Raw genomic sequence first — 17,217 nt, 5'->3', positions numbered from 1 at the left:
TTTCTAAATTACATGAAATAATGCATCATGTAAACAAAGCATTTTCTTGCACATTGTATTTGCATTATATGAAGAATTCAATAAAATCACAACACCTACTGAAATCTATCTACCTCTTTTCTGTTAATGAAATGTAACTGCATCATGAAAATATATATATGGAATAGTTAATGAGAAAAGGGTATCAGGGGATCAACAGCATAGCTGAGCTTATGTTGTCAACTCCTGATAAACTACTGACATCACAATATCTAATTCACACTTCACTGTAAAGCCTATTATTCGTACATTGCAGGTCTTCTTTTGGAAGTCATACATGAATGGCTCAGTCCATTAGATAATCATTACAAATCACTAGTCCTGAGTCCTGAATAAGCCTCTGAACGAGATTCTCCAACAATTCAGTGTTAATTGTCCCATAATCCTCTGGTGTGTTGGGGACATTACCTGATAGCATGGGCTAAATCCACACATTTCCACTGCTCCACTGGCTGACCATTTAGCTGCAGGAGCGTGTCCAACTGCTGCAGACCTGCCTGATCTGCTGGACCCCCTGCCAGAGTGAAGAGAAAGGAAAAAATAAATAAATAAATCAGATCATGACACACTTTCACGCACCATTCATGCTGTTCAAGGAAGGCTATAGTTCCTTTATGTATTTAGTTTGTTCTTTCAGTCTTGGATGTACAGAATGACAAATTACTGTAAAGATGAAACAATAAAATAATACTCTAATAGAGATAAAATACTCTGTTGTTTCATGATGTAAAATTCTGTTTTGAATCCCTTTCATCTCTCCACAAGGACAACAACGAAGCCATCAGCTCAAGATTCAGCATCTCGTTCAAAGACAAGGCCGTAAGGTGAACACCTGCCAACCTGGAGGCTTGGCTCCCCTGTTGTCCACTTGACTGACAGGCACCCTATTAACTGCAACACCCTGCTGACTGAGCCAATCCTACTGGTAAATCTCAAAGCTACAACCGGTGGAGTAAAAGAAAAAAAAAAACAACCACAGGTGACGTGAAACTTTCATCATGTACAGGGCGTATACATGAGATCTCAAACTGAGCATAACCAACACCAACCAACATTCACTATAAACTGTGCCATCACCATATTGTTTACATAGTGCCTTTAAATAGGAATACAGGAAAAACAGCTCAGCTCCCTGCTTTGACTCCATATATTTTATATATCATATAGAACTGTGCAGCGTCAAGCCATGTTCATCTCATATATATTATTAAAACTAGAAATCAGTGTTGTGTGGAAGACCTGAAGTAAAAATGAAAAACATTACTGATAGCCTGACAGTACTACAATCAAATCCACTTTGGTAAGTAATTTTGCTTGCGGCTACTTTTAAATTTATAAATGTACCATTTTTGAGTTTTGGCACTTGCATGAGGAGTTGCAATGAGACGCCCCAAGTAAAAATGAGTAAGTAAGAATTTTCCATCTTCAAGCAATTTAGGTCTAGAGACAGTGCAGGGCATTGAAGAGCTCAAAATTTAAACAACTTCTGTCTGGAAAGTTGAGTTTCATTCACGCTGACATGTTCATGCAAAACTTGCCTGGATCAACAGCCTGTACCCTCACAGGGGAATCCGAGCAGATGGTGAAGCCATATCCATCCTTTCCTCGAAGGATGGTCACCTGCAGAACACACACACACAAACAATTATTTTTGTGATAGGAAGCTCGGATCTCTCTCTCTCTCTCTCTCTCTCTCTCTCTCTCTCTCTCTCTCTCTCTCTCTCTCTCACAACCTGAGAGACCAAAAGTAGCATGCTGGCAAAATAATCAGCTTCCTTCCTACAGGACGATTAAGTAGATTTGGATTTCTACTTCCTATTAAAACTGTCTTGACAGCAGTTTCCCAGTGAATCCAATTAGCTGAAAGAAAGGGAAAAACAACTACAATAGAAAGAAAAAAGAAAGACACTCTTTGTCCAGTAGTTGGGGAAGAGTTTCATATACTGAATCTACTGAAAGCAGATTTCTTCTATTTAATACAAATGGAAAGTCTCTCTCACACAAAAACATACACATTTCATACACAATATACAATGTTTGTTGTGTACACAATGAAATGTGATCAGTAACACAGTAAAATGTGATCTGTCACAGGGTTGCTTCAAGATTTACATTCTTAATGAGTTCATAATCTATTGTCAGAATATTTTTTCTTTTCTTTACTATAAAAGTAAGCAGCACCCAGCAGGAGAGTAAGGATATTACAGGATAGGAGAGAAGTATAGGAGAGAAGTAAAGTACAGTATCTCTATCCAAATAATGTCAGACTGTTGTGCCCTATATTTCTAGTGTTTTAATCCAATTCTGTATTTAAAAAAAACAAACATAGATGGGCACATTGACGGATGTGGATGGATTTTACTGGAATCAATCAACTAAATCCAATCAGCAATGTAAACGTTTGACAAATCTCAACATTATGATACATTATTTTAAAATACAACAGGAACACACATTGTTCCTGTTGTATCCACACAGAGAGTATATACACAGCCAATGCTGATGACTCTTTCCCATTGTCTCTCTTTCTCTTTGACCCAACATCGTCATTCAGTACCTGTGCCCAAAAATCTGAGCCAAAGTCAACAAAGTTCCATCCAAAACATCTCACTTTCCAGTCTTATCTGCTGACAACAAGCGGCACAAAACACACAGACATCCCTCCCCACAAATTCTCTCTCTTTTTTTTCTACAGCAGAGGAAAACTACAAGTATATGCTACTAAATTACCAAGTCTACCCATGAGCAAGACGCAGCAACTTCAGTGAAATACAGTGATTATTCAGGGGCCTGAAGCCCGTGATGACCCTAAAATGTCGGGTACGATTGTGGTTTCTCATAGTCCACTGATTTAATGTGGCCTGTGTCACAGTGTGTGGGGCCACAATTCTTTTACCATATTTCTCTACCCTTAGGTCCCATGAATTTGTCTCTATTTCAGTCTACCTCCAAAATGACATTGCTGAAAAAAATTAGTCATGCTAGAGAATGACAGCTGACTTTGTTCCCTGCCACACAAAAGAAATTAGGCTTGGCATCTGTTTTTGTACACATGTACCTTTGATGTGTCTGAAACTTAACCTCCTCATGAGACAAAATCGATGTGATGACGTCTTTATAATTCTTGCTGAGTTGTTGCAAGTATTACAGACATTCACACACAAACACACGCCACAGGAGACAGATACGTGGCATGTCAGGACACCCTTTATAAGTAGTTTGACCTTCCTCTGAGGCTTAAGAAACACTGACTCTCACACACATATACAGGTGTGCATATGACTCCTCAATTTCATTCATAACTGTAGAAAAAAAAAGTACCGACAGTATTATATTTCATATAACTGTTGCCCTGCTTTGAGTGTATACCTTTGTATGAAGACAGACGGGTATAAACTAATCATCCTTGATCTGGCTGCGTGACAAAAATGGAGATAAACCGGCAAAGGCAGAGCAAGGAAATAATGAGCTACACAGAAACCAAGGAAGAGACTGAAGGAGAAGAGATGAAAAAATGATAAAAAGGAATACAACAAATGAAAGATAGATTAAATAGTGGTAAAGGAGGGCAGTGGGGAAAAGTGATCGTGACAGAACAGATGACAAAGGCAAACGGTGGAACAGATGGTACAAAAAAAAAACATTTCACTGGAATTAAGGAAGGCAAACAACAAACGGAGTCAATAATATTTTGAAAGATCAGCTTGAAAATTAATGTGAAAGAAAATCTAGAAAAGCAATGACTGTGACTGACAATAAGTAGAGTTAAGATTGCTATCTATCTATCTTTATATGTCTTTTTATCAAAAGCTGTTTCAGACATTGTACACTTTTTAAGGGAATTCCCAGAGCTGCCTAATTTGGATTGGTTGGATCCAAACTACAGAGCCTTTGCAGCGTTAATTCAATTTGTAAGCATGGCGGAGTCCGAACACTTGGACTCCCTCTGCTCTGCCAAAGAGAAGCAGCCCCACACCCCCTTTTCCACTTCTAAATGAAAGCAGAGGGATTATTCTCAAAGTAGAACAGGAAAGAAGGGCACGAGAATAAAACAATAAATTAGTATGAATGCTCTTTAAGTGATTTTTTTTTTCACTGCTTCAATCCCAAGACATTTTTCTGAAAATGAATGAAGATAAATGAATGGTAAGACGTTCTTAGCATGCATTAAATATTTAAATTGTATGAGCAGGGTCTTATTGATGAATTAATAATTCAATCAAAGGGACTGTGGAAGAACTGACTAGACTAAAAGATTTTAACTTTCTTGTTAAGAATTTAGACACACCCAATGGGAAAAAACCCGTGTGTGTACAGTATGAGTACATTAATGTGTGACAGAGCTTTTTCCTTTTTACATTCATGCCTCACTGCTCCACGGTCCTTTCAGGCATGACTGTGTGAAGCCAGGAGCAAAAATCCTGCCAATCTCCTCCTGACGACTACAGTACATGTCCTGTCTTCATTCCAACAGTGCAGCAGCAATAACATTAACTGCCAACAGGTGAGTATCATCTAAATGAAATCTACTTATTACACACATGTATGTGCTTAGACAATGTTATCTGGGTCAGTATGTTCAGTGACTTAGACAGCACACCAAATACACACGCACATGGTGCGCTGATGTGCCCTGATGTATTTTTGTCATGTCAGAGTAGTCTTACAAATATTCTGTGATTCTCTGATTGCAGTCTTCATTTTTTAGTCTCTTGTATTTGTTCAAATTATATAGATTTTTTTTAATCTTGTTTCCATCCAAGTAAATTAAATTGTATTTTATCATTACATTGGATTTACCTTTCTTAAACAGTGTAAAGCAGATGTGCACAAAGTGGCTTACATAAGGAAAGCGGCATCTGTTCATATCATAGCAAATATTTGTCTCCTCTCATCAAGATCTTTCTCTCACTATGTGAAGGATAAATAATGTAAAAGACAGAGAGCTACTTTTCCCCTCCCAAGAAACACACATCCTTTGAATCTACATTCGCTTCAGGGCAATTATATCTTCCAGGATGCAGTTGAAAGTGCATTTTCTTCCGCACAGTAATGGCAGAATATTAACATCCGACCGTAAGCAAACAAAGATATCACCACTTCAGGTTTTTAGGTACAGCTTTTGCTGTTTTGCAGCTATATCAGCTATGGAATATATTTTATCTTCTGCAAATTAATTATGAAAACAATGATCAGAGATTGTAACTTTCACACCTTTCATTCATTCTCCCAGTCACTCTCTCTCTCACAATCACTGGTTGTTACTGTGCACTCGATGCACATTTTCTCTCTTCCTCCCTTCCCTCGCTTTAATCTCCGTAACAGACACACCTGTGGCAGCCTACATCCGATGCACAGGTGGCACAGCCCGTGGATAGTGTGCATCACACCGCCACCTCCTCCTCTTCCTCCTTCTCCAGCGTTCAAGTCTGCAGCCAGCACACACACACTGCGACGGTGACTCTCCACCTGGCCAGCTCCTCTGCAGCCCGAGTATCTCCACAGCTTCCTTTGTGCGGCTGAGTGTGTGCTCCTGGGGCTGTGCTCCGATGGCTGGGTGGACTTCAGGGTGTTATGGATCATCTCAACAGTGACAGCAGCCAAAAGAAGGTTGGAGTGGTTTTAGTCTTGCAGTGTCTAGTGCAGTCCAGCTGAGGTGGCTGTAGATAACAATATTGTTTCTCACCCTGCTGGAAAACAGGAATCTGTTGAGTATAACAAAAATGGTCCTTGGAGAATTTTTTTTTTTTTTTCAGCCAAACTGGCCGCCACTCTGCATCAGCTTTCTTCTAATGAGTCTAGATTCAATTTTCTTTGTAGCAACACTCTGTGATTGACCTCCAGCTGCACTCTTGTCCATTCAAGGTTTGTTAGTAACAAGGCCAGTGATCAACGCATATTCCTGTGTGCAAGTTTTTTTTGAGTCTGTACCCATCATTTTATCCACAGCTTCATGTCTTCCTCTCGATTATTTTGAAACTTCAGTTCAGTCTTCCCTTCTTTTTTCCTTTATGTTTTCAATCTTCTCCTCTCTTCTTGCATTTGCTCTATCCCGCAAGACAATGTCCAGCTTCTTTGCTTTGTTGCCTGAACAGCAGCAGTTGCAGTAGCGCCTGACATCAGCTGTGTGAGAGTGTGTGGCGGCGTCATGTAGGCGAGACTGGCGCTGGCTCGGCCTGCTCAGGCCACACTGTAGCTCCTGGCTGGGGCACTCATGGGAACTCTTCAACAGCAGAAGAATAGGAGGAAGTGCCTCCCACCGCCACCCCCCTCCACACACATACACACACATGCACTTATGCATACCTCGCCACCACACAGCCAGGACAGCTTTGTGTGCCTGCCCCCGATAAGGCCAGTTTGCTTCCTGAGTCCACACTATGAGGTTGTGAGAGGTGCTATTGCTCTCAGTCCTTTGCAAATACACACTGTAGTGACTAATGTAGGTGGCACAAGTGAGACATGAATGAATTAGAGTGAGAAAGGCAGGATTTTAAATAGGACTGGCTGGTCAGGCAGAAGTATGAAAACCATTGTCCAGCAGTGGACTGTAAATGGAAATGTTTCTGACTGTTTACAACTTTAGGAGTAACAACTTTATGGCCACATTTCCCAACAAAAGATAATGATAGCAGATTGTTTGGGGCACATACTTTACACACACGCACACGCACACACATGCACACACATCAATCAGACTTCACACCTCATCAGAGTCTTTCCACCTTAGCTCCCACACTCCCTAGTCTCCGTCCAGACATTATGCTTGTTTGTTATGTTTTCAACTTCCATATTTCCTCTGCTTTTCCTTTCAGCTGCTCCCCCTCAGCCCTTTAACCACACAGTACGGAAATTCACAGGTCTGTGAACTCTGACAATCTCCCCTCCTCTTCCAGTTATCCAAACATGACTTTTATTTTTGTTTTCAATATCCGTATGCCTGGGAAAGAGGTGGTAATCTGCAAAAAAATAACAACACCACCTCAGCAGCAGCGCAGGAAAAAGCCTGTTAAATTATGGCTAAAATAGTGGCCCGCCTAACCCCTAGCAACCCCATTAATTCCCAGCTTGCCTCTTCTCCTTTTTGTTGTTTGGATGTCTGGCCCATGGAATGAAACACGGACAGAGAAGTGACAGAGAAAGAGAGGGGTGAACGAGGAGCGATGCCACACTAGTCTCTACAATGCTAATAAAGTGGCAGAAAAGGCCGTTGTCTTAAGATCCCTTCATGCCAGTAGTAATGGCAGCTTTTCCCTGTTTGCCTTTTCAAAAGGGCGAGGGTTACCCGTCAAGCACACAAAAAACACTTTCTCTCTCTTTCATGCTGCGCTGTTCACCTCTAAATAGGCAGAAGGACGGATTAGAGGGAGAGAAGAAAGGGAGAGAAGAAAGCATGTCTTAGGGAGAGGAGTGAAAGAAGAGTTTGAAAAGCTTGTCTAGGAGCCAGACGAGGCCAATCTGGTGGTTAGTAGTGTGGGATCTGTCTCTCTCTCTATCGGTCTCCCTCTCTCTTTCTGACCTCAATAAACAGCTATCAATGGAGGGGGCGTCTTCCACGCCAGTGAACACACAAGATGGGTCTAAGGCCAAGTTCAGGGTCACATCTCAAGTTGCACTTAAAACCCAAACTGTGGAAGTTAAGTATATGGATTCATAACTACACTCACTACAGGTGCAACATTTTGGAGGTGGCATTGTGCACAATATTGTGACTGTGAGATGGAATGGATTCAAATTAAGTTTAGTGCCTGATAAATGTATAAATCAAATTAATTAAACTTTGAAATCCACAGATTAGTGAACTTCAAAGTACTTTACAAACCAATAAGATTCGAAAGAGAGTAGAAATATAAAGAGTAAAAATTCATCCTGTGAGGACCATGAACATCTGTTAAAAAAAAAAACACCACACACCACACCGTGAGCAGTTCTCAACCTGAGCAGGACAAAGGTCTTTGCAAAGCCTTTCATTCACCCAGGCACACACACACTAATAGCAGCAGAGTACATGCAGTGCTCTGGCTTGTTCATCTGGAGCAATCTGAGGTTCAGGGTTTGTGGATTAAACTGTAACTTCTTTCAAATTAAAAGAAGGTGCAGAATAGCAACACACACACACACACACACACACACACACACACACACACATCCTGCATCTAGCAGAGAACAGATGAGGGTTAGGAACAGCCAGGGCCCAAGGCCTAAAATACTCACAAAGGGATATGTCCTGGCAATTAAACTAACCATTCTTCATTTATTCTGAGACGCTGGCCAGAAAATCTAACCTCACTGTCCTCTTTTCAGTTCACCTCACCCTTCCTTCCCATCTTTCCCGTCAGACAGAAGTGTCAGACCCATTTTCACAGAGACGGTTTAGGAGCTAATGCTAGCTGACAAGCAAAGTGATGCAGGGGGACATGTTGTCCAGGGCGCAACTATTGCCAATATTCATGAACCCTCTGCCACTTGCATCAGCAGATAGCTTTTTTTTTTCCTTTGCCTGTAAACATAACTAGCAATTGCTGACAAGACAAGTGAGGAAATGAACACTTGTTGTGCTGCAGGTCAAATTCATAATCTCTGCTTCAGATGATCATTGTCGTGATCTGAGGGAACACTCATTTTCTCATACTCACACTATGGAGATATTTGAACATTTCATGACAGGCCAACATATCTAAAGTCAGAGGTTCTCTACAATTCTTGCCAACATTATCTTAAAAAGCAAACCATGGGAACACCAGCTCTTGGATAAATTGAGTGTCTCAGACAAAGCAAAATAACAGAGCTTGATTGGTGTGACATTTTTTAGATTATAATTTATCCCAAATGTGGTAATTATCTAAATACAATGATTTTAAGCAAATATGCAGAGGGAAGTTGTAAAAGTGTAGACAGTGGATAGGAAATTGTTCTTGAAATAGCCTTGTGGTTTTCTGAGGGACATTCTTTTGTGGATATCAAGTATTATCTTCACCGACATCTGAAGTGTCCAAAGCCTTAAATGAGCCCTGTGTAAATCACTGAAATTATTCAAGTGTAAGGCCATCATCAAACACTGAAAAATGTTTGAGTAGGTAAAGAGTGGGCAGTTAATGATACCACGGAGCTCTTTGTGTTGTATGGGTGATGGCCATGGGGTGACGGAGGGAGAAAACAGAAAGAAAAGAGAGGAGGAGGGGGTGGTGGAGGAGGCCACAACAGCCAAAGAGGAAATACGCAGCGGTCTGGTAGGGAGCAAGGACAAGGCAACAGAAAACGAGTATAGAAAAGAAGAGAAAGTCTAAAAGGTTTTCCATTCTCCACTAATTTAGTCTGTGAATGTGCTTTTCCCCCTCCCTTAACTCTCCGCTGAGACTATTCCACACAAACCGCACAATCATCTGTTACTCTGATTCACCCGGAGATAAAGAGGAAGAGAGAGAACAAGTATTAAAAGGGAGGGAGGGAGCAGGACTGAGAAAGGAAAAGAGCATTTACAAACGCGGATGTAAAACTTTTCCATCTCAGTGCTGCACCACATCAGTACTGCCCTCTTCACCTTCCATATGACTTGGAAATCCTCTCAAGCTCTTGACATACTAGATTCAGCCTCACTATTTAGAAAGCGATGTAAGGAATGTAATGAATCTGTTGCAATTCTACATAAATTAAACATTTTGCTTGGGATAAACTGTGCCAAGTACAGTGAATCAGATACACAAAGCAACAAATAAGCACAGGGTCAAAGGTAGTAACACTCCTTTGTGAGACAAGTAATCCCTAACTTATGTTTCTGTGTGTGTCTGATGTGCGTTACGCGTAGATAGAGGACGAGTGTGTGAAAGGTGAAAGGAAAGTGAGCTCCTCTCTCTAATCCTGCCCAGTCAAGCTTATTACAGTAACTCCATATGAGCACTGCTTTCCACAGAGTTCACATCCTGGAGTGTTTCAAAAGAAACACGGATACGTTTCACTGACACACTGATCTGTTGAATAGGCCAAACTGTCGAAGTCATAATGGCCACATTTTTTAAACAAAATGATACCCATGTGTATTGCAAGAACCGACTATTTTTGATGAATCCCATCCAGTTTGGTGATACAAAACTATTCAATTACCTTCCCTCTTTGCTTCATTGCATTGCCAAGCAGCCAAACAGCTTTATGAATTCAACTGATTAGGCAAATCTAAAGGTAGCTGTAGTCTTAGTTACACTTTTGTTTTGAAGGTTTGTTCTTAATTGTGTAACACTGGTGGAATCTCAAGTGCATGAGAGGCATTTCAGCTGATAACTGTGATACAACAAACAGCATTTCTCTAAGTACATTCTGGACAGTTACAAGCTCTGTTCACATGTGGAATCTGCAGTATTGTTGGATTCAGGTAACCATGTAAGGCACAGCAGTGACTTTTCACACTTTGGATCTTCTTCATGCAAAGACGGTAGTCTCTTTCCACTACACACAGCAGTGCTGCTAGAAAACAATGGCAAATTGGACACCACAGGAAAAGAACTGTCAATGCTTTCAAGTACAGAGGCTACCTAAATGATGGATTTTAAAGCTCATTTAGAAGTTGAATGCCTGCTGGGGAATGAACTCATTAACGTCTCCAAGAAACGTTTTTGAAAAAAACGTGAGGATAATGTTTCATTTCAAAAGCACAACAAACAGTTATGGTTAAATACATTTCATTGTCGACAAGACATCAAAGTTAAGATCTCTTTTCATTCCAACTTTGCTTATAAAAATTTATCTCATGATTAAAGCTATAACCTGTTTTGCTGGATTTTTGTCCTCTAAGCAGTGTGTATGATTGAAAGCTGAATGTTTAGGGCTATGCTTCTGAGTGTGAATGTGAATTCTTTCTTGTTTGTGGCGAGCATATTTGGAGCACACTGGGGCACTTCTCTTATAGCAGACTCGGCTATGTGTGGTTGTGGCTTCCACTGTGTCTTTACTTAGGGTCTGTCAGTTTGTTTTATTAGGCTACTGCTTACGCTCAAGTGCTGTCTGTTTTCTGACAATACGCTGTAGAAAAATCAGACAAAGTGTAGTTGGACTGAAAGCTGTTTGATAACCTTCTTTTCAAGTGCCTGTATACGGTTCTCTTTTTTCAGATTCTGCTCCATCTATAACAAGTACCTTGTGTTACAGATATGTGATGCATCACAGAAGAATAATATGTGCCTCGTGTGGGCCAGCACACGAGGCAATAAAGACAGGCCCTATTCAAACATAGCCAGCGACACACATGCATCTTAACCTGTAAACGTGATTTTGCTAAAGTATTATCTGTGTTGGCATTGTGTGGGAACAGAAGCCAGAGTCAATTTTCCATGAAAGTCACTCTGGAAATTTGCCAACTCAGAACCCAGTAAGATTCTAAATATGAAGAATAAATCTTCCCCCACAGCTATAGTGTCAACAAAGGCATGCAAAAAAGATGGAGCATTCATAACCAACAAAGCGATCCTATCTCTGGTGTGACACTGCAGGCAGGGTCAAATGACTCAGGGAATAAAGACAGAATCACTCCTCTGCCAACAGTCATTACTGTATATGTTCCTTTTCGCCCACTGACTTTTAATACTGTCTGCACCGCTGCTCTGTTTTTGTGTGTTCTTTTTGTTAATCGTTTATCCATGTAAAGCGTCTTTAATTGCCTTCAAAAGTTATGTATAAATAAAATGTATTATTATAATTATCATTATTAGTTTATGAGCATCTATATATTTGTTTCTCATTTTAATATTTACTAGATTTGGTGGCTCCAATTTACATTTAAGCAAGTCCACCACTTCCAAAATCAGTCCATATTTATGAAAAGTTACTGTGTGTTTAAATGTTGACTTCTCTGTGTCAGCATAGGACATTTTAAATGTAATCTAGCCAATGTACAACTTACACACTGGACTCAACTCCCCAGTGTAACAGCAGTTTTGACATGTTTAAAATACTGCTCATTATCACAGTGGGAACAGCATGAATCATCTAGTTTGTTTAAAGTTTCCTCATTCCAGCCCAAGTTCAAAAACACACGCCTATTTTCTGTCACAATATAAATGTAAAGTAAAAGTGATTTGCAAATTTAACATTTTCATTGTTTTATTACTGAGAAAGAAAAAAGGGCTTGGGCATCTATCAGAAAGGTTCTTTAGGCCTCCAGGCCTCTGGGAGGGCAGGTCCTTGTGCTGCTGTGTACTGACTGGTTTGACTGCCAGCTGAGATGTAAGCATCATGCTTTGTTGCTATAGCTTAAAAGCAAAGAAACAGTGTAAATCTAGCTGAGGAGGGATAATACCAGTCTGCATAAAAAAAATTCAGCTATTCAAATGGCTACATCTAACTAGCTAGCTATCTAATATCTAGCCTGCTAAATGATGTTAGCAAGTGCACTTTTCTCTGAGCAACCTTTTCTACGCAAGACTGTCCAACAAGTCAAGGTGTATGTATCACAGGCTGCAGCCCAGCTGTTAAAATAAAGATGCTTTGATGGGATTCATCCAGAAAGTTCCCAATAGAACTGATAGCAACAGCATGAATCTCTTACAGGTCAGCAGTAAGTAGTGACACAAACTGCAGTGCACTGGGGACCGAGCACAAAAATCTGCACAAGATAAAAATAAAGTATTCATTTTTGGCATTAGTATGTCCATTATGGGTCCCAAACCATAAATTAATCCAGTGAACCACCAAGGTCTTTGCATGCAAATAGGTTTCTGTTCCTGTTGTTATTATCGCTGCTGCTCTCAAATAAATACGGACTTAAATAATCATTGTTTCCTCTTCCTCTGCTGTAAAATGGGTTAAAGTATCATCAGTCATCCTCCTGTGTCTCTGTAAACAGTTTAAGTGGTCCTCCTCATTCATTTTTAACTAATGCACGGCCACTGAACAGTCAACAATGTGGAAATTGAGAAAATGCATTTTAAAGAGACATCAAATCTGAAATATTAATACAAAATTAAGAAGCCACAATACGTTAAAGGACGAGTGAGGAGAATACTCTGTGATTTCCCCGAACAGAAAATGAAAACTGGCATCACATCCGACTGCGCTTTCGCTTTTCACCTTTCTCATGACAAACCATCATTCTGCTTCACATGTGACTCACATGCAACTGAGCCTTTTGACATATATTGTCTTCCAAGAAATGACATCTTGCCCCATTCACTGCTCCAAGCTCAAACGCATGATTCAATGCGTACATAGTTCCTACGGTTGCTGAGAATGTGTAACATGGAATTCATGCAGCAAATATCTTACTGAAGGCATGTTTATGCATGATGAGTTTGTTGGATATGGTGCAATGTCTCGGGTCAACTACTACATATATTATATAGACCTATTCATTCATTGTGCACGCACATGTAAACGCAATAATTAAAACACGTTAAAGGACATGCAAACTACCAACAAACAAAGAAAAAATAAGTTATGTACATGTATAAAGAAACACTCAGCAAAACATGCAACAATTAGTTTAATTAGACATTTATGTCCCTACATACAATTAAACCTCCACAATATTTCAGTTACTTAAGTTCACTTGCACCCACGCAAAGAGCAGAAAAAGCAAAGGATATAAGCATGGTAAAACTTTACATGGACATATATAAAAAAAAAGGTTTAGTCATACTTACTGTTAAGCATTGCATATTCTCAGGGCGATTGGTCTCGGGGGCAGCACCATGGTTTGACAGCACAGCCTCTGAAATGTAGACAAAGGAATCACGGGCTGAGACAGTGCCTTTGGAGCACATTTCTTTCTGTGCCAACGCAAAACAGCTTTCTGGATGCACAAAAATAAAGTCCTCAAATAGTTCACAGAGTCCATAAAAGTGACTCAGAAAGATAACAACAAGCAATTATGGCAACAGTTGTCTGGAGCAGCCTTCGCTGGGCTGGGATTCAAACTTCAGAGCGCACATAAAAGGCAAAAACAGGCCAGCCGAGTCAAGGAAAATCCCGTAAGATGCAAGGATCCAACAAACTGCCCAAGAGAGGAGTGGAAGTGAGAACAAGTGAGAAGGAGGGAAGAAGGGAGGGAGGGAGGGGTGAAGAAGAGAAAAGGAACTCCTCTCTCACTCTATTATCTGTCCGTCACAGGGCTCCTGGGAAGTTGCTATGGTTACAGGGACTCACGCCTCAGTGTCCTTTTAACTATTGCTCATAAAGGCAGCATTCAGCTTTGGGCCACAATGCAGATCTCCCTCTCCCTGTTTTCTCTTTCTGTCTCTTTCTTTCTGCATTTCCTTCAGTTTTACGTCTGTCTACATCACTCACTTTATACATTTTTGCCTCTTAGTTTCCACATTTCTCTGTCAATATAACTTCACACAGAGAACCCAACCGTCCGCCTCCAAACATGTTTTTATCCTTTCCCTTACCCCTCTCTTTTCTATACCCTTCCATCACCACCCCTGCCTCCATCACCATGGCAGAGAAATTATCCTACCCCAGACTGTGAAATGTTATTTTCCAAACTGTGCCAACCCAGTCCAAACAGCCCCAACACAAGTAAAAGAGTGTAAGTGGATCAGTAACCTTCTGCGAGAAGTGGGAATAATCCCATTATATACACACAAATACCTTGAAATGTCTGCTTAAGCAGCTTTAAAGTTGGAAAAACGCATTGTAACACTGCATTATAGTGTCACATTTATATTTTGAATTTTCTTCATGCATCACATCAATGGGATGGTATCAGTCTGTATTGCAACAAAATATTCCAATCCAAAACACCATCTTTTTGTTGTTCTACTGCTTAGGAAATGGAAATGAAATAGAGATGTCTTGTCCCACTGAGAAAAACAACAGCAGCAGTCATATGCTTAGGTTGAAGTGACAAAGTCTTCTAGCACCTGTAGTAAGTATGACTCTCGAAAGGAACAAAGAAGGACTGCACCATTGGAGACCACTGTTTGTTTCCTGTTTCCTAATGTCAGCCAAAGTTTCTTTAACCATGACCACAAGCGTTCCCTAACCTTAACCAAATGGCTATTATTTATATGTTTGATGATAAGGGCCCGCTAAAGTTGACAAAGTACTTATTTCAATCCAAACTATGATCTTTTCCTAACCCTAACCAAGTTGTGTTTGTGCCTAAACCTAACTAAACGTTAACCACAGCATTTTCAGACCATAAAACAGATTTATTTTTCAGTTTTGGGAGGCACTGACAAATGATATCATTGCGCCAATGAGGGCATCAGATCAGAAGACGTTTCTATGTGTCTTTTTACAAACAAATGTTGTAGTTTGTCATGGAGTATTTGTTGATTTGTAATGATGGATCTTTGTGCATCCAGCAGAGTTTAAGAGGTCAACCAAGAGCTACACCTAACCCTTGCTCCTCTAATGTTATCCACTAACACCAAATTGCAATGAAGATCGTCCAAAACGTCACAACCCTTCACAAGAATCCAAGGCTGTCGAGAGCCAGTCCTTAAATGGTTAGTCAAAAGAGACCACATACACATCAGATAGAAACAAAAAACTTCCCTCCAGACATGGTTTCATCGTTTAAAGCATATACATATCTTCTCATTTTCATAATAATTTATGTCTAATATGGTTTTATGTCTGATAATGTTCAGTTTCCTATAAAGAAATTTCAGAATTACACCTCCTTGTATACACAAGATGTCTCCTATTTCACTCAAAGCAGGTTCCCTTCTTAGTACACATACTGTGCTGTGTAAATGTTTAAGGCACTTTATATGTTTAGATTCTTATTCTCACAGGAGTCTCACAGTCTGATCAGTCCCAAATTCATTCTGCAGCACACCATAACAAGCTCAAACATACATCCAGAATCAGAAAGAGCTATATTCAGCGACAATAACTCTACAGAAGAACTGTGACAAGTTCTCCAAGATGCTTGGAACAATCTAACTGCAAAGTACACTGAAAAACTGTCACTGTCACACCAAACACTGATTTGATTAAGTTTTTTTTCTGTTTACTGCACTTCTGTGCATACTGTATGAAGTTGATAAATAAGAGTATTCACAGCATTGTTTTTGAAAGCATCCTGACTTTACACACCTGAGTATTTTGCCTCTTTAGCATGATTCTAAAAATCTAAGTGCAGTAACAGGCAAAACACCTATGAGTTTAAATTATATCTGTAATCTACTTAGAACAGTCCGCATGTGTGGACAGTTAAGCACCTCTCAATATTTTGGACACAGTTTCTATTTTCCTCTGTGACCCTAAAGTTTAACCCCAGAGTAAATGACCCAATCCCATAGTTGTGGTTGCCATCGTAACCCTGGGGCTTTTTAAAAAGAGAGATTCTGCCACTTGTGAATCTGAAACCTCAAGGGGTCCAGCTAAAGAGAGGGGCTAACCTGGCTGGCATCAAGCCCAGGAGAGAAGCCTTTTGTCTGTGTAAGACATCAGTAACATGGGGCATATCAGGGGAGAGACGTGGAGCAGCTGGCAATGAGAAACATCCAGAATGACTGACATAAAAATGGGGGGAAATAAAGAGGGACAATAAGAGATGGAAATAGTGGACAGTGGGAAAAGTATACACAAGAGAAAATCATGGAATGGGGGGAAAAAAGGAATGCATTCAAAAGAAGGGAATTAGAAACTGAGAGGATTAGAGAAAGACAGACAATGAAATCAAATGGAAAAAAACCCAAAAAGAGGCAGAAAATGAAGACATGCAAAGGGCGAGAGCAAAGAAAAGAAATCAAAAGGTGCTGGCAGTCTTCTGCAGTTGAATCAGCCAGTCTCAGATCTGCCAGGACATAAAAAGCCCTTGACTCTGCCCCAATCCCTCATTGCACCACTCACTCACTTGACACTCAGCCTCTCTTTTCACCTCCTGTCACCCACAAACAAATAAATACTTGATAGAGAGAGTGGAAAAGCCAAGACGGGAGAAGATTGCCTCCACTTCACTGCACTGTTTGAGTCTCTTAAAATCACCTCGAGTACTAGGAAATGATTGTTTACACTGCTAACACCAAGAACTAACACAGCCTATAAAGAAATTAACTGATGTGGACAAGCAAATGCAAGATTTTAAGAAATGACACTAACACAATGATGACTGGGTGGCAGCACATTTGAGCCTGACGTGGCTGCTGTGACAGTGTTTGCAGAAGTAGAGCATCTAAAATATGTTGAGCTTTTGATTGTAGTTATTTTGAAACTTTTTTTTTTTTTTTACAAGGG

The 17,217-nt window shown here is 40.2% G+C and overlaps 1 protein-coding gene across 2 annotated transcripts in view; it reads right to left on the bottom strand.

Moving 5' to 3' along the window:
* The window catches only part of rgs3a (regulator of G protein signaling 3a), a 153,038-nt gene that overhangs the window by 104,576 nt on the left and 31,245 nt on the right, over nt 1-17,217 (bottom strand). Inside the window, exons 9-11 of one of the 2 annotated variants that reach the window (XM_041058710.1) lie at nt 13,668-13,735; nt 1,578-1,659; nt 448-553 (exon numbers count right to left, since the gene is read on the bottom strand). In XM_041058710.1, the coding sequence (XP_040914644.1) occupies nt 448-553; nt 1,578-1,659; nt 13,668-13,735 (256 nt within the window). Of the gene's footprint in view, nt 1-447; nt 554-1,577; nt 1,660-5,370; nt 6,208-13,667; nt 13,736-17,217 lie in introns of those variants that run through there. The other variant, XM_041058707.1, reaches the window with a different exon arrangement.

This window comes from Toxotes jaculatrix, chromosome 16 (assembly GCF_017976425.1).
Source record: "Toxotes jaculatrix isolate fToxJac2 chromosome 16, fToxJac2.pri, whole genome shotgun sequence".
Taxonomy (NCBI): domain Eukaryota; kingdom Metazoa; phylum Chordata; class Actinopteri; family Toxotidae; genus Toxotes; species Toxotes jaculatrix.
The sequence above is the reverse complement of the archived record's forward strand: the minus strand, read 5'-3'. Positions and strand labels throughout refer to the sequence as shown.